The 20,716-nt window shown below is 43.3% G+C and overlaps 1 protein-coding gene across 1 annotated transcript in view; it reads left to right on the top strand.

Annotated features, from left to right (window-relative positions):
- Positions 1-20,716, top strand: part of LOC138293483 (cytochrome P450 4B1-like) — a 138,596-nt gene that overhangs the window by 64,892 nt on the left and 52,988 nt on the right. The window contains exons 4-5 of the mRNA XM_069232722.1: positions 12,745-12,872; positions 20,106-20,230. Of these exons, the coding sequence (XP_069088823.1) occupies positions 12,745-12,872; positions 20,106-20,230 (253 nt within the window). The remainder of the gene's footprint in view (positions 1-12,744; positions 12,873-20,105; positions 20,231-20,716) is intronic.

The following is a 20,716-nucleotide window of genomic DNA, read 5'->3' as shown; positions in this document are numbered from 1 at the left end:
ATTAACATACGCAAACATTCACATGCAGGACAGTTTGTGATTTGTCTCGTCTGCAACCATCTCTTTATGTGTCCCCTATATGTGTGCCCCATTTTTCATTGCACAAGGTTTCAGTGCTGGATAGCAACAGAACTACATTTCCTGAATATGAATAAGAAAAATAATCATTGCAAGCACACATTTGCTTGCAACATATTGGTCCCTATTCAAAAAAGTCTTTATAGTGTGTGAATGGTAGTATTACTTTATGGACTCCAAAATGCAATAAAAAAATACTGCAATAGTATTATTGAAAAAAAACAGGCTTAAATGTACTCCAGCCGACCACCCTTTGAGTAAGATGAGCACCACAGTAACTGAGCTACTGTTATTGCAACATACGGTCATGGAAATTAGTGGAAGAAGTTAATAACACTAACAACATATGGAAAAAAACTGAAAAATACCTTAAAATAAATTACATTTTAAATTAAATGTATTTTAAAATAAGTGTTCAGTGTTAGAATATTTCATAAATAAAGTTGTTTATTATAATATAAAGTGTACACATTTGTAATAAATTATTTTAATTTACCTGGTCACTTAAATTAAATTAATGTAAAATAATACTAACATAAAACCTCAATCAATCAATCAGGAGTTATATAGCGCAGCTAATCACCCAATAAGGTATCTAGGCGCTTGCCATGCGCTCATTCGAACAGCCAAGCCTTGAGAGCACTTTGGAATTCCAGAATTGAGGTGATGGTGTGTAGCTGTGAGGGGAGGTCATTCCAGGTCCTTGCTGAGATGTAGGAGAAAAAGCATCCTCCACCTCTGCTTTGGTAGATGCAGGGAATGTGGCTTAGTGACAGGGAGGCGGAGCATAGTCTCCTTGAAGGTTGATGGAAGTTCAGGTGGTGGTTGAAGTAGCCAGGTCCTTGGTTGTCTAGGGCCTTGTGTGCATTGGTCACTAGCTTCAATTGGCATCTCTTCTCAACAAGGAGCCAATGAAGTTGCCTGAGATGGTGTGCATTGTAAGTTTGTTGAGGGAGGTCAAAGATGGATGTGACTGCAGCGATCTGTATGGCTTGGAATCTCTGTAGGATGCGTGTGTCGGTTCCTATGTAGAGAGCATTGCTGTAGTCGAGTTGACTGGTAACATGGACCTGTGTCACAGTGCAGCTCATGTGTTGAGGAAGACATTTGAAAATCTCATGTAGCATGCGCAGAGTTAAGAAGCAAGCAGAGGAGATGGTGTTCATCTGTGATTTCATGGTGAGTTTGTTGTCAATGATGATTCTGGGGTTTCTGGCATGGTAGTAGGATGTGGGTGTGGGTTCCAGGGCCATGGCCACCAGAAGTCTTGCATGGGTGGTTATTGTTGCCGAAGATCAGTAATTCTGTCTTGTCCGTGTTCAGCTTCACGCAATTGTTCTTCATCCAGTCTGTGACACTTGTCAAGCGTCTATGAAAGTTGGTCCTGGCGGTGGTAGGGTCACTGGTGAGTGAGAGGATGAATTGTGTCACCTGCTTAGGATATAATGTTGAGACCATGAGCTTTGCAAATGTTGGCAAGCAGGGTCATGTATAAGTTGAAGAGAGTGGGGCGGAGGGATGAGCCCTGGGGGTCACTGCAGAAGATGTCCTTAGGTTCGGAGATAAAAGGTGGTAAGGAGATCCTCTGTGTTTTTCCGGTGAAGAAGGAGACAATCTATCTGAGTGTGCCTCATTGGATGTCAATGTAGTGGAGTCTTCCTATCAGCATGTGGTGTGATAGGATGTCAAAGGCTGCTGAGAGGTTGCGGAGGAGCAGGGCTATTATTTCTCCTGGGTCAAGAAGGGTGCAGATGTTGTCAGTGGCTGTGGTCAAGGCTGTCTTGGTGCTGTGATTGCTGCAGATGCTGGATTGGGAGGGGTCGAGTAGATGGTTCTGCTCCATGTGTGCTGTGAGTTGCTTGTTGATAATCTTTTCCAGTAGCTTGGCTGAGAATGGGAACAGGTAGAAAGGTCAGTAATTTTTAAGATTGCTGGGGCCGGCGGAGGTTTTTTTTGAGAAGTGGTCTGACTTCAGAGTGTTCCCAAGCATCAAGAAATGTTGTGGTGGTGGTTGAGGTGTTGAGCAGGGTGGTGAGTTCCTGGCCAATCCTTTGGTATCTGAGGTTGAAGAAGTGGTATGGGCATGAGTCTGTGGAAGCTTCCGAGTGGATGGATTTCATGACAGAGGTGGTTATTGGGTGGAGAGGAGTTTCCAAGTAGTCTGTTCGTGTCGGTTGCAGTTGAGACATACCTGTCGAGGAATTCTGTGGGTGTAGGTTGGGGCTTGAAGTTTCTGAATATGGTTGCGATCTTGTCATGGAAAAAAATCGGCGAGGTTGTAGTGCAGCTCTGGTGATGGTGTGATGTGGTTTTCGTTGACAGCCAGGTTGGAAAATTCCTTAATGATGTTGTAAAGTTCCTTGCTGTTGTTGGCCCTGGTTTTGATGCATATGGCTAGGGTTATCTTCTTTGTTATCCTCAGCAGGCAGCGGTAGAAGTTAAGGGAGGTCTTGAAGGCTGCCCTGTCGGACGTGTCCTTTCTGGTGCACCATCTCCTTTCCAGCTATATGCTGGGTGTGCCAGCTATCAATTTTGAAGGATGTTCTCTGATTGTTGATCTTGATGGAGGCAACACTGTTGTTGCAGTTGGTGATACAGGAGTTGAAGTTCTTAATTCCCTATTCTAGGTCTGTGGTGGCAGCTGCGTAGGAGGTGTTTAGGGTGTCCATCCAGCTGTTCTCAGAAAATGTGCCCCAGCTACGGTGGAGTGCGCTGGTCATCTTGGTGGGGGCATTGCATTGGCTGGAGATGCTGAGGTGGATGATGGAGTGATCTGTGAGTTCTGTGATGTGGTTGTTTTTTATGTAGTTGCTGGAGGTAAAGATGGGGGTCCAGCGTGTGTCCTGTATCCTATGGTGTGTGAGGGGTTGTGAATGATCTGGGTTGGTCCAAGGCAGCTCGTACTGTCGAGGAGGTGTACGGTGTTGTTGCTGTTGGGGATTTTGATGTGGAAGTTTGGAAGCTGAGGTCACAGAGAAATATGTACTCCTTAAAGTGCAGGGTTAGGGGTGCAATGAAGTCTGGGATAGTGTTGCAGAAGCTAGAGTGCAGACCCAGGGATTAGTTTGCTAGGGTGCCTCTTATGGTTGTCTTGTTGTCGGTGTGGAGCTTGATGTTGAGGTGTTCCATCAGGATAGTGCTATTTTCGGTGGTGGTAGTGCGCTGTGTGGTAGGTGATGAGGTCCCATAACTCAGAGTGCTTGCACAAAGAGCGCATGTTGAGGAGTAGACAGTGGAGTCGGTGGGCTGCTTCTGGTGTGAGGTTGTCAGAGGTCAGCTTGGTACTTTGAGGCGTGACGGTGGTCATGCTGGTGCAGTTGAAGGTACATCTGGCACAGGAGAATGATCCTACTGTAGAATGTGGTGCTGCATGGCAGCAGTGTTCGCGGGGTCTTCTGCTGCACGTGCTGGTGGGTTGGGGACCAGGGTTCCTGGCAGTGGGTGCGCTCCAGGCATGGCTGGGTGCAGACAAACTTCCCTTTGGGGCTGCAGTCTCTATTGAGTAGGTCCTGGCAGGTGGGAGGGGTAATGGGTAGCAATGGGTAGGGCTAGCAGGAGGTGGAAAAGGATAATGGGAGCTGCTGCAGGGGAGCATGTGGAAGGGAAAAAGAGAGGGAAAACAAGAAGGCATAAAGGCAAAACAGAAATGCTAAAAGGCAAACAATAAGTCAAAAAGTCACAACCAGAAGGTACAAAGGCAGAACCAGAAGGAACAGAGGCAAAACAACAGGCAGAAAAGCAGAGAGTCAAAGTGTAGCAATGGGGAACAACCTGAGCAAAAGCACATGGAGGCAGTCAGACAATTACAACCTGGCAGCTCACCAAGGTTTAACCGCCGTTCGGCAGCCAATGCAGCCGCACTTCCGCCGGCCCCATTTTGACATCCCCGCCGGCCCAGCGGGGATGTCGGCCGCAATATGGGAGCCGGCTCCTAATGGAGTCAGCGGTGTTGCGGCCGTCGTGCTTTTCACTGTCTGCTGTGCAGACAGTGAAAAGCAGTGTGGAGCTGTGCCGGGGGCCCCTGCACTGCCCATGCCAAGTGCATGGGCAGTGCAGGGGCCCCTAGGGGCCCTGCGACTCCCCTGTTCACCAGCCTTTCCAGGGCAGTCTCTACCGCCATGGACAGGCTCGCGGGAAGGGGACTCATAATCCCCTGGGCAACGCTGCGAGCAGCGCTGCCCTGGAGGATTAAAACCGCCGGGACAACCATGGCGGTAAACTGCTGGTCCCGGTGGTGCGACCGCTGCGGTCGTAATAGGCAAGATTGCACCGCCAGCCTGTTGGCGGTGCAATTGCCAAAAGAGCCCTGGCGATCTTTGACCGCCAGGGTTGTAATGAGGCCCATAGTCATGCATAATGGCTGAAGGAGCATTCGACTTATCTGCTTTCGGTCCCTAGGCTGCTAGCAGACAGATATGAAGTCTTTGATGGTCTCAGTGTAAACAAAAGTGAGAAGGATGCTTCATACCTCCTAGTTAGGAGGCTATTGAGGGCCTTTCTTCCACAATTTCCCTCAATCCTTCTTTTTCAGTATCAGGGCTTTTAGTCTACAGACCTCCTATTAGTAAGTCTGGTGTTCTCCATCAGTTGGTGGATCTTATTGGTCAGCAATCTATTCTGCACTCGAATTCCCTCTTGTTGGGAGACTTCAGTCTTCATATTGATGATCTAGCTGCGGTATGGATAAACAATTCCTGGAATTCTTGAGGGTTTTAATCTTCCAACATGTGGCGGGTCTCACTCACTGTGGACTTCATCTTTTCTCACTCATTGAATATCCAGCTGATGCCTACCATCAAAGTTACATGATCAGACCATTTTCTAGTTCTTTTCAGGCTTGCTGCGGCATGTTGTAAGAACTTGCGACCCTCGATCCAGAAAAGTGTTAGAGCTTGGAAGCGTCTGTTGGATTCTCAGTTACTAGAGGCACTACGAAGCACCCCGCTTGACCCCGCTTGAACTCACTAGAACAGTATGCACTGACTTGCCTAGGGTTGACAGTTGGCTATCTGATGATCTGGACTGCATTACCTCTATGTGAGAAGTGTCCCAGAGGAGAGCCACGCCTTCTGCCGCTTGTAAAGAGCTAACTGTAGTAAAACTCAAATGCAGATGGAGGAAATCCTATGATGCAGAGGCAAAAGCTGTGTACAAAACAGATCTTAATAACCCGTGCAGTGCAGTTCATAAAGCATGAAAAGGATTTATAGCAGATTCTATCACCACAGCAACCGATAAACCTCATGAACATTTCAAGGTGGTGAATACTTTTGTCACGCCTAGCGCCCTACAAAATGTTATAACTTCCTCTGAAATATTGTGTGAAGAACTTTCAGAGTTCTTCCTTAACAAAAATCTATTAATTTATTATATATTTTCTGCCCATGAGATGTCTGGTCAGATGACTGACAAGGAACATCCTTCTGGCCCCATATTGGATAGATTTGCTCCTCCTACGCTCTCTGATGTGTCCACTTCTTTGGATAGATGCAAATCAGGGTCCCCAACTGATCTCTGTCTGCCTAATATTGTGAAGCGAGCAGCACCTCTAGCTGGTCCAGCTCGGCTTAAACTGCTGAATGCTTTGATCGAGGCAGCTACAGTGTCTCAGATTTGGAAGGAGACAATGTTGCTTCAAGGTTTGAAGAAAACCACTGCTGTCCCCCAGGTGCTCAGCAATTTTTGCCTGATTTACCTTCTCCCTGTGGCCATTAAACTGTTAATGGCCAAATTTCCACCTTCTTGGAAAGTAATATTCTACTCCATGAGATTAGTGAGGCTTCTGGGTGGGCTATAGCAGGGATTCTACACTTTTTGAGGTAGCTAACTTCATAAGAGTCACCTGGACCAAGGCTCGGGGGCCATGGTTGTCCTTCTTGATCTGCCAGCAGCCTTTTATATGGTCTACTACCCCATCCTCCTTCAGTGACACAGGGAAGTGGGCATCCAAGGTTCTCCTTGGGCATGGCTCAAGTCCTTTTTGTGGGACCGCTCTCAAAGGGTCTTTGTTCCTCCCTTAACTTCCTCAGCCAACCCTCTTGTTTGTTTGGTTCCTCAGGGCTCGGCTTTGAGCCCTACCTTTTCAATATTTATCTTTCCCACTTGGCCAAATTAGTGGAGGTATCGGGCCTAAGCACTGTATCCTATGCTGATGATATGAATCTGATGCGTGCTTCCAAGGCAAAGGAGGGGGGCACTTTGGCTACGTTTGAAGACTGCCTGAGGACAGTTGGTGATTGGATGAGTGTGAACTGCCTCAGATTGAATTCAGATAAGACCAAGGTGTTTTTTTTCAGGTCCATAGATTATTATCCAGATGCCATTAACTGATGGCCATCTGAATTGGGGACTCCTTCTTTCCCAGCTTCAGTGGTAAGACAGCTAGAGGTAAATTTGATTCTTCTCTTTCTCTTTCATTTGTGCCCCTGATTAAAGCAGTTTCTGTGAGTTGCTTCTTCATGCTGAAAATTATTAGGAAATTGATGCACCTGATCCCCGCGGACAGCCGAAAATCTGTAATTCATGCATTAATGACATCAAAATTTGATTATGCTAACAGCCTCTATTTGGACTCACCGCGATATCTCCTCCATCTACTACAGATTATTCAAAATGCAGCAGCCTGATTGATCCTGAGGATCCACGCCCATGTTAAGGCAGCACCCTCTTTATGGAGTCTGACTGGTTATTGATCATCAGTCGCATTAAATTTAAAGGCCCTCATGTTTGTGTAAAGAGCCTTTGAGAAGAGAGGCCCTGTTTTTTTTTAAGGAAATGGCTGCTACTTTTTTGCCAGGCTAGATCACTCCGGTCCAGCGGACAAAGACTTCTCTTAGTGCCCAGGATCTGTAGGACCAGAAGAGATGGTTGGTCCTTCTCCTATTTGACCGCTAAACTTATGAACTCCTTGCTTTCATTTCTCCAGGTTGCTGTCTGTTTGATAACTAGGCGTCTGGGTGGCATTGTAGCCTAATTACAAGTTATGACTGCTAGCGCAGGGACGCTTCCTCAGAGGCAGCCGTAGGCTTTATAAATTTATTGTATTGTATACATAAGATGTCCACCTTCAGCTACTTTCAGATCATCGTAAAATCAGCCCAACTTCCTTTGTCTGTCATTGACCTTTTACAGGCAACTGTAGTTTGTAACAGCACTATTTCTGGGTTGCTTGACAGCCAATCCCATGACTTGCAACCAACCTTGTAATATAAACACTACAACCAATACACCAAAGGAGGGGAAAATGAACACTGTAATTAATATAAATTGATTAAAAAAACATTCAAATACAAAACATAAATGTACAATATAATTAAATAGGATGTTAAGATACTGAGTTATTATGTTGTGCCCTGTCACAGCCCTAGGTGAGAAGTAGGTACCGAAGGATGTTTTTATCCACTTGTTTAATTAAAGTAGTATATTTTACTGTGTAATTTTTAAAATATATTTATCAATTTTCTTTATTACATTCTATACAGAGATATCAGCACCTATTGCAGAAACACTCGGGAAGTTACTAATATCACTTTCACAGTTGTAAATTCAGTCACATGAATCTCCAACCCTTCATTGAAACCCTTTGTGAAAAGGGCCTATTATGGTGCAAATGAATTCTCTGTGCAAAATCATCATTACTGTAGAAACCTTTTACGATCACAAATCACATTTACATTTTTATTTAAATTCAGGCAAACATTCACTCTTAGAGAAAGCTAAGCGGGGCTGTGGTATCACATTTAGGAGCACAATTAGATTTAGGTGCAAAATTACCCTTGGTGCAACATCAAAAGGGGTGTGAAACTTTTTTTTAAATTACAAATCACATTTAGCAACAAACAAAAATTAAAATTAATCTCACACAAATTGAACCATTTTAGGAGCATAATTCACTTTTTTGGTGTAAAATCCACCTTGGAACACCATTAGCAGGAGTGTGAATTTTTTTTAGGTGCTATTACATAATAAGGGGAAAAACATCAAAATAATAAATTCATATTTAGGTGCACAGAAATGTATAGCAACCCAGTTGTTGAAAAGATCCACTTCCACACGGGTGTTTGATGCTTTAATATCCTTTTATTGAGTTCATAGTATTTGCAGGCTGGTCCACATTTTATTCATACTAGGTTTGAATAGCCGATTTTATTCATACTAAGTTTGAACAGCCAACATGTGTTTCGCCCTCTACAGTGCCTGAAGTTTCACCAGATTTTTTATGTACTTCTTGGGTAGGATTTTGTGCAGGTTTTTTTAATAACATATTGGGTCCCTGAGTTGCCTACGGATTTTGAGGTAGTCGTCTTTGTCTAGGATGACAATATAGTCTCCTTTGACAGTCTCTTTGATAATTAAGCCTGCTTTTCTTTGAGGTCTTTAGGAGCCTGTTTTTGTGCTTCTTTCATGTTGGATGGTAAGTATTTATTACTTTTTTATATTTCTTGTATTCCTTCTCTAGTTTCCCAAGAACTGTTGAGTAGAAGAGGTCTATTGTGTTGCCTGGAGGTAGGATGGGCGTGAATGTAGATTTTGGGAAAAATATATTATTTTACTTTGTATATGATGTATCAATATCCAGTTCAACAACAAGTACTGACAAATCCATAGTAAGCCTAGTGATGTTTATATCTGATAGGTTTATTAGAAGATGGATGTCCTCCAGATCCTGTGCCATGAGGTCACTTATGATAGACTGTGTTTGGTGAGTTTGTCTTGTACCTTGTTTGTCAGAGAAACACCTTAAGTTTGAGTCACCTGATGAATATGAAAAGATCAATTGTAGCTGTCTTTCTGTCCCAGTGAGCTGTTGGGCAGTAGGACAGACCCTTCTCGAGTAAAACCATCTGGGTGTCTGTGAGGTACTGATGGGATAAGTTGTGTACTAGTTGGTTGGGATATCCTTGTTTTTGGTTAGTACCCTCTTCTGTGCTCTGGTTTTTACCCTTGATGTTGAAGGGGAATCTGTTCTTGTATTTGGTGGGTGGGTTCTTGTAAATTGGGCGTTTATGTTCACCAGACTGTGGGCATGATTCCTACTTTGGCGGGCGGCGGTCGCCGCCCGCCAAGCGGGAACCGCCAGAAGACCGTACCGCGGTCAAAAGACCGCGGCGGTCATTCTGACTTTCCCGCTGGGCTGGTGACCGCCAAAAGGCCGCCCGCCCGCCCAGCGGGAAAGCACCAGCAACGAGGAAGCTGGCTCCGAATGGAGCCGGCGGAGTTGCTGGTGTGCGACGGGTGCAGTTGCACCCATCGCGATTTTCAGTGTCTGCTAGGCAGACACTGAAAATCAATGTGGGGCCCTGTTAGGGGGACCCTGCAGTGCCCATGCCATTGGCATGGGCACTGCAGGGCCCCCCAGGGGCCCCACGACACCCGTTCCCGCCAGCCTGGTTCTGGCAGTGAAAACCGCCAGAACCAGGCTGCCGGGAAGGGGGTCGGAATCCCCATGGCGGCGCTGCTTGCAGCGCCGCCGTGGAGGACTCACAGGGGCAGGGGTCCCGCCGGTTTCCCTTTTCTGACCGCGGCTTTACCGCCGCGGTCAGAATTGCCCTTGATGCACCGCCAGCCTGTTGGCGGTGCATCCTCCAACCCCGGCCCTAGCGGTTAGAATCACCCCCTGTGTCTTCTGCTTCCTCATAAAAATGTACACTTGTTTTTTCTACAGTTGGTGTTGTATCTCATCCTAATGATTCTACATCTGATGTAAAGGAAGTGTCTGAGGCATTAGTAGGACCTGGCAGAGTACCTGTTGAGCTTCATGTTATTGTATTCTTTGGCAAACATATATACTCATCTCAGTTGGTAATCAACTTGATCCCTCCAGAATTTCCTATTAGTTCCTTTAATTATAGCTTCCTCGTATTCATAAATGACTTTATTCAATATTTCATAGTTCTTTAAAGTAGTTTCACCCCAACTGGTTTCTTCATTTTTTTTAGTTAATGAATCCACTTCCGACTGTTTCTCCTAGTCCCCCCCAACAGAAGGACTTTTGAATGTGGGAACGTTACCCCACGTCTTACTTGGGTAAAAATACTGTCACACTTTTTGTATGATTTTCAATTACTATAGATGGATCTTCCATTTTTCTGATCTCTCTACAGTTAATTAAACTTCTGGGATTTACCCAGGAGACCCTAACCACTCATATTAGGATATCGCAAGACATTATTTTCGGCAGTTGTGTACATTAAAGGTAACAGTCCTCGCATTAAATCAGTGGATACTAATCAGCACCTGATAAGGTGCATGAGCAATTTTATGATTTTACTTCCTCACCATCTTACTTTCTTCATTTGCTAAAATCTGGTTATTGAGGATTCATCCTATATAGAACTTTGGAGTCTATTCAAATTATGGTTACACACGTTAATAAACCACACTTCCAACATAATTGTTTCTTTGGTTTAATATTTCCAGAGCACCATCAGGACCCTCTGTTTAAAAAAGTGTGAGCACAAACGGTACACGAGAGGTGAGATGTATAGTTGAGGGACTTATTTGTTAAAAACTTGTTTTATTTTGGATTTTCACCTTTGAGAACGCCCCAGCCGCATAGGCACTGTAAGGGACAAAACATGTGCTGGCTGTTCAAACTTAGTATGAATAAAAATGCCTATTGAAACCTAGTATGACTACAGTGCGGACCAGTCTGTAAATACTATGGACTCAATAAAAGGATATTAAAAATACAAACGCCTGTATGGAAGTGGATCTTTTCAACAACTGGATATCTCAGACAGCGCTTTAGAGAATGAGAAAAGATAGCTAATAGGAAGACCTGACACTCAGCACAATACAAACCCATTTATGAGGAGGAAAAAATCATGAAGTATTACTAAAAGTAATAGTGGGTACGGTGGGAGAAGGTAGGGCATGGGAATATTCCGGACTACTCACATATGCCAACCCACCCTGTGCAAATTAGGATTCTGGTATCAAATGCAGATGCAAAATCACTTGGTACAGAGAGAGAAAAACTGATAGTCTGATCCCAAATTAGATGTAAAAGGTGTGCATCATTACAACATAACATTTGGCTGATAGTACAACGGCCGTCATTAGTAGAGGCCCAGGAAAAAAGACAGCAATACAGTACTTACTGTTATCAACACCAAGAGAATTTGTGTTAATGGGTTTTAGTATTACTAGGGAACCACAAGTTGATTGCCTATACACCACACATACAAAAGGGAATCGCGTGCGGAAATCAGTGCTACAGCACCAATCTGCACATAATTTTATTGAAACTTCCTTGTGAAAAGTTCTTTAAGTATGCCCCCAGTAAAACATGCCCGTGGTCCAGTTGCACCTTACCACTTGGGATTCTTGATGGAGTTCATCCCTCCTGATACAGGTCCTTTTGGAATTATGGGCCTCTTGGAAGGAGTGTCATGGAGGTGCAAACATCATGACTGTGGAATAAAATGGAACACAGATCACTTTTTGAAGGAAAATTACTTTCACATGCAAAATGGTTCTTCATGCACAGTAAGCAATATTTTAGTTTCACCTTCAAGAGCAAAATCACCTTTACATGCAAATCACATTAACGTGGACAGTCAACCTTGGGCAACCTTAGCACAAATATGAGACGCATTCATACGTCCAAATCATATTTATGTTTTAATTGCATTTAGCTGCAAAATTAGACATCTTTTCACATCAGAAGAAGCGTGGAAACAAGTTTAGAAGCTAATATTATTATAATCATGTGTAAATCAAATTTAGTTGCAAAGTTATGTTTATGTGAAAAATCACATTTGTGGCAATATCACTCTTGATCCAACGTCAACAGTATATATAGCACTTCCAAGTCACAAATCACATTTTGCATCAAAACACATTTAGATCCATAATCACCCTTGGTGCATCATCATCAGGTCGGAAAACACTTCAGGATCAAAAATAAAATTCAAATGAAAAAGTAATTTAAATCATTCTTGGTGCAAAATGAATTTGTTACAGAAACATTTAGGAGCACAAATATTATTTACTTGTAGGATCACGTGCTTAGGTGCAAAACCACTATTGGTGCAAAGTAAGCATTATCGTGGTATCAAATTAGAAGAAAATCACGTTCATGTGCAACATCAAATTAAGGTGCTAAATCACATCTAGTTGTAAAGCAACCTTGATTTAGAATAAGCAGGAAAACACAACATCTATAAAAGTGCAAATAGCATTATTGTACAAAATCATTTGGTTGTACCTCAACAGAACTTTGAGGAGAGCAAATCACATTTAGGTGCAAAATTGCACCTAGATACCAAATCTACATTGTAGTAACATGAATCGAAATGCAAAAATACATGTAAGATCACAAATGTACCCCTATTGCAGCACAAGGACTTTTCCCTTCACCATTCATGCACTACACTGGGAAACACTCTTCGAACAGGTGATCTAACACACTCAAATCCCAACAGCTAAGGATGAGAGAGAAATACTCTTCTGGCCTGACCGAAAATATCAATTAGACTATGTTTAAGCAGTGGGTGAAGGCACCTACTATTGATCTTGTAAACAGTTAAAGCTGCCTACGGTGAGTTTTGAAAAATATTCACCTTTAAAGTTCGGTAGTATGAATCTTTGCTAGAAAATGGTAAATGCAGAGATTACTTACGATTTCCTTTTGATCAGTTGTACTTTCTCTATGCTCCCCAGGGAAAGGACTATTGCTTCTCTCTGGACCAAAATGGTTCCAACATCGACGCTTGTTGACCCCAGGATTTCATTACGATGTTCTGAAGCCCTATGTGAAGTTAACTTCAGAATGTACCAAAGTGATGCTGGTAATTAAGATTTACTTAAACGTATATACTCTTGTTACAAAGTAGAAATTCAGTACAATGTACTAGGGTGTCCATTAGATCAGCTTGCTCAGGATGATGATCAGGGTCACCTAAGCAACAAGAATAATGAAATCCCTGAACAAGGAAAAGGCAACATAAAAAACCATGCCTTTTTTCAGCCGGCACGCCGCCCCCCCCTCCCCCCCTCCCCCCACACACACACACACATTTTTGACTTCTAGATGCTGGCTTTCTGACTCTGAGGGTGCCCTGGGCAATACTAACCAGACCAATGGCCTGTGCTCTGATTAAAAGTATATGCAAATTAGGTCTAATTATAATTGGCTTAACAACCTACCTGTAAGTCCATAGTATATGGTAGGGCATGTAGGATCAGAGGCCCAGCATATTAAATGCACTAATGTGGCCAATGCTGTGGTGCCTGCTATCATTTTAAAAGCCATCCCTGTCTTGCAGGCTGCTTTTAAATTAAATGCATATGCAAATTCAACTTTGGAATTGAAGGTACTTCCAAAATCTCAAACTACATTACTTTTACATATAAGCACCCCTAAGAACTTCCCTACGTGCCCCAGGACTAGGGTGCCTTGTAATTATAAGCAGGGCATTATAAAATATGTTTTATATGCCCTGGTGTGGGAAAGACTGCCAATTTCATTTTCCCCTTTGTAGTACATTAGCTCCATATGCTTATATGGGAATATTTTATTAAAGTACAGATATTGCTAGAAAAGAGCTGAAAATGTCCTTCTTTGACTCAAAGTGTTAATTTGACTAAATCCAACAACTTGTCATTGTTGAATTTGTTATAACTATTACAGAAAATAAGTTATGGAACTTTGTCTTCTGGGAGCCAAAATCCAGCCTTCCAGAAGCCCTTCTCTGATTGACCAGCCTCTGCCAGGCAGCGCCAAGCTTTCCTAATGAGGTGTGAAGTGGCTGCAATGAGACAAAGGATTTCCTGTGGGAAGAGAACTGCAAGGTGCAGAGCAAGATGCAGGAAGGTGGTGGAGGTGCCAAACTGGTCTTCAAAGAGGGAATGCCATTTTGGACAGGACACAGTCTCACCCCCACATCCTGCACCCCCATCCAAACAGGAGCCCCAATAATTAGATTAGTGAGGGGATTGGAAGGGAAGTGTTACAGAAACAGCCACACCAGTGGGATGACTTAGCCTGATCTAACCATTCAGGAGAAGATTTCCCCATTTTGGATTTTGGAGGAATAGTGATTTCTGGGATTGATAGTTGCAATTCTTCACAAGTAGTGATCACCTCAGAAGGTGGCACCCTGTACCCCTACTCGCCATCCCAGGGATACTGAAATAATATGGTAGAGTGGTCCAGCAACTCAGAGCCCTGCCTGTAAAAATCAAGAGAAGAATGACTACCCTGCTTGAACCCCTGCTCTGCACCCCAAGAGGACGCATATCTCTGGTTTCCCACATTGGATTTTTTTGTTTTGGTGTCCATTTGTTCATAAAAATATTTCTTCTTTTTAGAAATTGGTGTTGGATTTTTATTGTGTGTTGTTGTCAGGGAGACCAGATCCTCGGGGCCTGCGCATGTTCCCAACATGTCCATCACTAGACAGCTCCAAGACTCCAATATATATATACCACAGAGTCTAAGAGAGTCCAAGTGGGGGAAAAGAGGATTAGGGAGGGAACAGCTGGGAAGGAGACCTGTAGGAAGCAAGAGGTTAGACAACACAACGTCAAAATATAAACACATTGATTTTTAATAGACTATGGTTCTAAGAATTCTTATACTGTAATCATGATAACCTTGGACAAGACTATAACTAGGCCCTAATGAAATCTAGGTACCTGAAAAAAATAAAGAATGGGTTAATTCAATGTTTCATTTGAGCTTTACAGGAAATATCACACACTGTCTAGGATACAAGAACCTTCTTCAAAATAGTTTCAGGATAAACATTGCATTTTTACAGGAGGACAAAGGCTATCTGAACATTCCATGAAAAAACAACAGAAAATGTACTAGGAGCTTAATTAGCACATAGAATGCCGCACTTTGAATTAAGAGTTTTTAGAAAACCAAAAACTCAGGATAAATGTGTGCACCTCAGCAAACACTGCACACCAAAGTATTCAATACCATGAAAAGATCGCGCGCACAGCCGATCTGAAAATCAAGAGCTTACTGCCAGAAAAGAAGTTTCACAATACTAATGTCATGAAATGATCGCTCACACTGCCGATCTGAATGTCAAGAGTTTTTAGGTCAGGAAATGAATCGCGCACCTTGCTGATTCGAAATACACAATGCAAATATCACGAAATGATTGCGCACACTGTTGCCGATCTGAATGCTAAGTTAAATGCCAGGAAATGAATTGCGCACCTTGCCGAGTCGTAATACACAATGCAAATATCACAAAATGATTGCGCACACTGTTGCCGATCTGAATGTCAAAGTTAAATGCCAGGAAATGAATCGCGCACCTTGCCGATTCGAACAAGAATATGTAAAAGTCATGAAAACACAATCACGCACACAAGGAGTTTCACAACTAGGCCCAAAAACTCGAATGTCTTTGAAAACGGGGGTCGGGTGCCGAGCCCGACCTCCGCCTTACTGCCCTGCTAAAGGATCGTCAATATAATGAGGGCAGGCCTGGAACTATCATTTTAGGCCTCCGGGACCAGAGCTCAGGAAGTTGCAGCTGCTCTGCACCGGGGACCTCTGAATAGTGAGCACGTGGAGCTGGGCTGACTCCCTTATATAGAGTCAAGCCCAGCTCACAGACCACACCCAGTCATGGGGCAGGGAAAGCTTCTAGAAGGTCCTAGAAAGAGACCACACCCTGACACACTCGGTAAGCCTGCAGCAATACGTTGCAAATGAACAGTTATTACAAACATCATTAATAGTGGTTTTCAAGGTTAAAATCTGCAATGCAAAAGGTTAACAAATTGCATATAAACATAATGCATGAATTATGCCTTTGCATAAAGACTGGGTTTTTGCATTTTAGTCACCCGTAGAGCGCTCACTGTCCTGATGTTGACAGTTGTGTCTTACTTATCTAATATATTGATGTTTTTAAATGTTTCAGAACCTGCATCCTAAGTTAAGCCTGCCTGCTTGCTGCCAGCTACCAAGGGTTGAGCAAGGGATTCATTTATTGAGACCTTGACCGGATCTTAGATTGTGATTGTGGCCTTATTACTAGTGGTGGCACCTACCAACCCTTACTAATAAACCACTTTTGAACATTTGTTGTTCAGCTGCGACAATATACATGTGGGTTTAAACTACACCATCTAGTAATTAAGATCTTTAAAAATACTCTAAATTGATGTAGAACAATTTATTTTTTTATTTTTTATTTAGACAAATTTTTTAATTACCAAATTTTTCCGATTTTTCTTGTTTTCAAATAGTGCCAACATTTTTGTAGTGACCCAAAACTCGGGACACCATAGAGCTGGAGCTGAATCTGGCTGACCTGTCGAAACTCACAGTGGCTGAACTTAGGGTACAGTGTACAGCCACAGGGCTACCTTCTGCTAATAAGATTAGGAAGGCATAATTGATCAGGTCCCGTAAGGGCTAGGTGCAGACGGCTCCAGAGAGGGCAGGGGAGGGGCAGGATAAACCCCCCTCCAACAACCTCTAACAGGATTGGGATGACAACCTGTCCATTAATTCTAGTACCAAGTTCATACTTCCAGTTAGGGGAGGGAGGCTCCCATATAGAGGAACCAGAAATGTCCTATGAGGAGATACAGCTTTAGGTCCAGTTAGTAGCCCTAGCTATGGAGAAAGAGAACCTGGAACTAGCCAAAAAGATATGGGCGAGGGAGGAAGAGTGAGGGAAGGGTGGCAGGAGCAATGACGAAGATGCTGAGATACCCAGGGGTAGTGAATTTGATCACAGGCTTCCCAAGGAAATAGTTCACACGTATGTAGAGGGGGTTGCATTGACAAATGGCTGACTGCATGTGAAAGTGTACTGGAATCAACTCCCACTGGAGTCAACCTAGAGTGGACCATTCTCATCCTCATCCTCAGGGCCCTTTCAAATGCAATCAGCCATTTGTCAATGTCACCTGTAAATAGTGGGGTTGACTGCTGTGGGAGTTGATTACAGTGTCTGGGAGACATAGGCTCTTGATCCTAGAGAGGGATGAGGCAAAATACTACCAACACGGGAGAAAATGACCAGTAAGACAAATTGGTCTCACCTCAGAACAGTACAGGGTAAAGTTCAGGGATACCCAGTAGGTAAACACATAGTCCTGGGTGGACTTTGTAGATGTATTAGTGAAGGCACAAGAGGGCTGGATTAAAGGTCATCAAATGAGTACTTATGAGGGGCTGTATAGTTTAATTTTTTAAGAGCTCATCCTGACATCATTGTGTACCAGAGAAGTTACACAAGTATCTAGTGGAGTCAAAGTTGTCTGGTCCCTGTGAACTGGGGGAGACAGCTGATGAGTGGGTGAGAACGTGGGTTTTCAATCAGCACCAGAGGTGACACTCCAAGAAGGGAGGTTAGGTCCACAAATACCTAATGAGGGAGGTAGTAGGCCTACCACACAGACTCCCTCGGTTCCCCACAACCCCAAAAAGCAGGAAAGTGGATCTCACCACAGTTCTGATAAGGAGAAGCAGGCAAGGGGACCCATAGCTTAAAAAGTGCTTGAACAACAGGGTGTATTTTGATTGTCAGCCGTTAGGTCATTTCAGGGGTGACCCCCACCTGTCCAAAGAAGGTGGCTAGCACTGGGGTGTCCAGTGTAGCCATAGAATAGAACTCCTCAAATGAGGAGGCCCTCATAGCATTGTCCTGGAAGACAGGTCCAGATGGTAAGCTGGTAATCCCTAAGGATGGGCACTTCCATTCCATTTAGGTGAATGGGTTCCCTACCACTGGCCTGAGAAACACCTACCAGTCACACCATGGTGAGTGACATGCTGGTGTCATCAGACCAGTATGTGCCAGGGAAAACAAAGTGGGTAAGGGTAGTCCCAGGTGAGGTCACAACAAAACCTGTAGCCATAGTGCCTCTGGAGAAGGAGGGTACCCTTAGGTGGTATAAGGTAATAGTCATGTTTGACCTCCCCTTAGATTGTATTCCAGGCAATGACCTTCCAGAGGTTGGTCTGATCCCAGATGGGGCAGACACCCAGGGCTCCCACCCCCACTCAAAGATCATGGGAGCCAGTACCTACAGTTAGGAGACTGGGGGTCCAAAAGAAAGGGAAAAAGAAGAGGACATGTAAGTCGCTCTTAAAGAGAGTTCCAGTGAGCCAAGGGTCTTCTGTCCTAGTAAGGGAGAAACCCAACAATGGCACTGGTAAGGCTTCACCTGACCATAAAGACGTACTGAACAGTCAGGCAGCTGTTCAGCAAGAGGGTGTTGTCCCTGCGCTGACAGAAGGGAGAGTGGAAGACAGGGTGTCTTTCACCAGATGTAGTGGCCTCCCACTCTAAACAGCAAGAGAGGATCTAGGAACCAACAATTGCCCCTAACGCAGGTCATCCACATGACAGTGAAGAGCTTATGGTGTGGTTCTGGATTCTGACAGCTGTCAGTTGCCTCTGTTGAGTGCTGATCTTCATGGCAGCACTGTACTTGACATGGGAGGCAAATTTCCCCATCTTGGATTTTGTAAGACTAGTGCTTTCTGGCATTGATGTTTGCCACACTTCACAAGAAGTGGTCATCCCACTTATTATTTACCTGTAATCTGATGACCTACCAGAAGCATAAGCAAAGGTTTATGAGAAGAGAAAGATGAGCCAAGATAAGGAAGAGGTTGCAACAACTCCAGGTGAGACTTGAAGCATTCTGATTCCTCTGGGTGGTATTGGCATTAGCCGTGGCTTCTCCTGAGTCCATAACCATATTCTATTGAGAGCTTATGTATTATGGGCAGGACTTCCGCAGGCTCTTGGAGATGTCAGTAACTTTGATGGCGGTAGCAGATATCTAAATATTGATACAATGAGTCTGAAAATAAGACCTACTTCCTACCCAAAGGGCCAGTACAATGCCCTCAGAAAATGAAACAAAATCATGTATTTGCATGTTGGAGCCCATTCATTTCAGTAAATACTGATTTCCGAGGACCTCAGAAATCCTTGCTAAAAGATTGTTGAAATAAATTGTGAGGTATTTATTTGATATTACATGTTTATGAGTGAGGACTTCATTCCATATTAGCTATTCATTCCTTTTCACTCCTCTTGGAGTTGCATGTTGGGCAAATCCTGCCATGGCTTTTTCATATTAAACGTGATGTTTTGGATTGTACTTTCTTATTGTAAAATGTAATCAATTTGTGTATCCTGTAACTAAGGGAAAGGCACAGACCTTATTTCTGGGAGAATCTTGCCTTCCTAAGAACTTCCAACCAGAACTAAGTTGTGCTCATTATACTGAGTATGCTTTCAGATCTTCCAGTTCTGTTTGTTTACCTTATGCTCTCAAGTTGTTGTGTCCATTAAAAGCACTGCCTGGACTTTGGAGACATCCATGGATCCCCTTTGTATTACACTAGTTTCCCTATAGCTCCATGCGCTCAGATCAGGGCAAGTTCTTATTCTTGTACTGGCCTTAGTAGCAGGATCATGAGTAAAGCTAACATTTAAATGAGCCCATTACACCAAGATAGAAGGTCTGGATTTCATTTGTACATACCTGGAGGCCTCGACTATCGAGAATGCACAGCATAAGTTGTTGCCCTTAGCAAGGTCGACAGATACTGGTGCCCAGGTGGATATCAGATCAAAAACATACTAATGCAAACAGAACTGGGTGAAGATTAGCCCTCATGCCAACATCATTATTCCTGAATGCATAAGGATGGGACAAGTGGAGATCCTCTTTTAACAAGCCCTTTTTTTGCAACCATTCACTCTGCTGCCATTAGGCAGGATCAGGCTATAGAATTCTAATGATGCAAAGCGAAATTGTACTTAATATTTATGAATGTTGTTTATGACTGTAATAATTAGTTTGTGTAGTTTTTCTACTCCAAAAATAAACAATTAATAAAGCAAAAATAAACTTTTGTAAAATTAAGGTATTCTATCTAATACAGTTGATCCATCCTCTCCCTAATGTTACAAAGCAGAATGGAGATGTATATGTTGCCTAACATGTACAGACTTCATCCTACAACACCAAAGGGAACTTTCTGCTACCGTTACACCAGTATGTTTATTTTTCAATAGGGTAAGTGGGAGAAGCTTATCTTGAGAAACAACTCAATAGAACTTTTCGAACACATCAGTCTGATGACATTGGACACCATTTTGAAATGTGCCTTCAGTTACCATAGTAACTGTCAGACAGAGAGGTGAGTATTTTATAACATTTTATTTTGATATTATGTTTCACCCCACTAACATTTTGGGTACCCGGGCTATTTCATACTCCTGGTTTTGAAGCAGAAGTATAGCTTGGTGGCAAATAGACCTCAAGGTGATTTTGAGAGCAAGGATTGTTAAATAGAATTTATCTCTATCTATTATTTTATCTTGAAGCTCTCAGCTCATTTCTTTATTCAAATTGTGTCTCTCATGATACCAACCTCAAGGATTTTAACAAGTCCTGGTTATGCACAGCACTGAACCTATAATCCTATTTCAAACTGCACAAAGGGAAGATGGGACGTAGTTCCAAGAATGACCTCTGTTAGGCTCTTTTTGAATTGTTCCTAGATAAGAAGCATTATGAGTGGTTCTGTCCTGTTTATGCTGGACACCAAAGGTTTTAAATTCTAAAATTTTGTAATGGGTGGGTGGGTGTGCAAAATGTTTTTAATTGCACCCTCCCTGTCGCC

The sequence above is a fragment of the Pleurodeles waltl genome, chromosome 4_2, assembly GCF_031143425.1.
Source record: "Pleurodeles waltl isolate 20211129_DDA chromosome 4_2, aPleWal1.hap1.20221129, whole genome shotgun sequence".
In the NCBI taxonomy this organism is placed as follows: Eukaryota; Metazoa; Chordata; class Amphibia; order Caudata; family Salamandridae; genus Pleurodeles; species Pleurodeles waltl.
The sequence above is the reverse complement of the archived record's forward strand: the minus strand, read 5'-3'. Positions and strand labels throughout refer to the sequence as shown.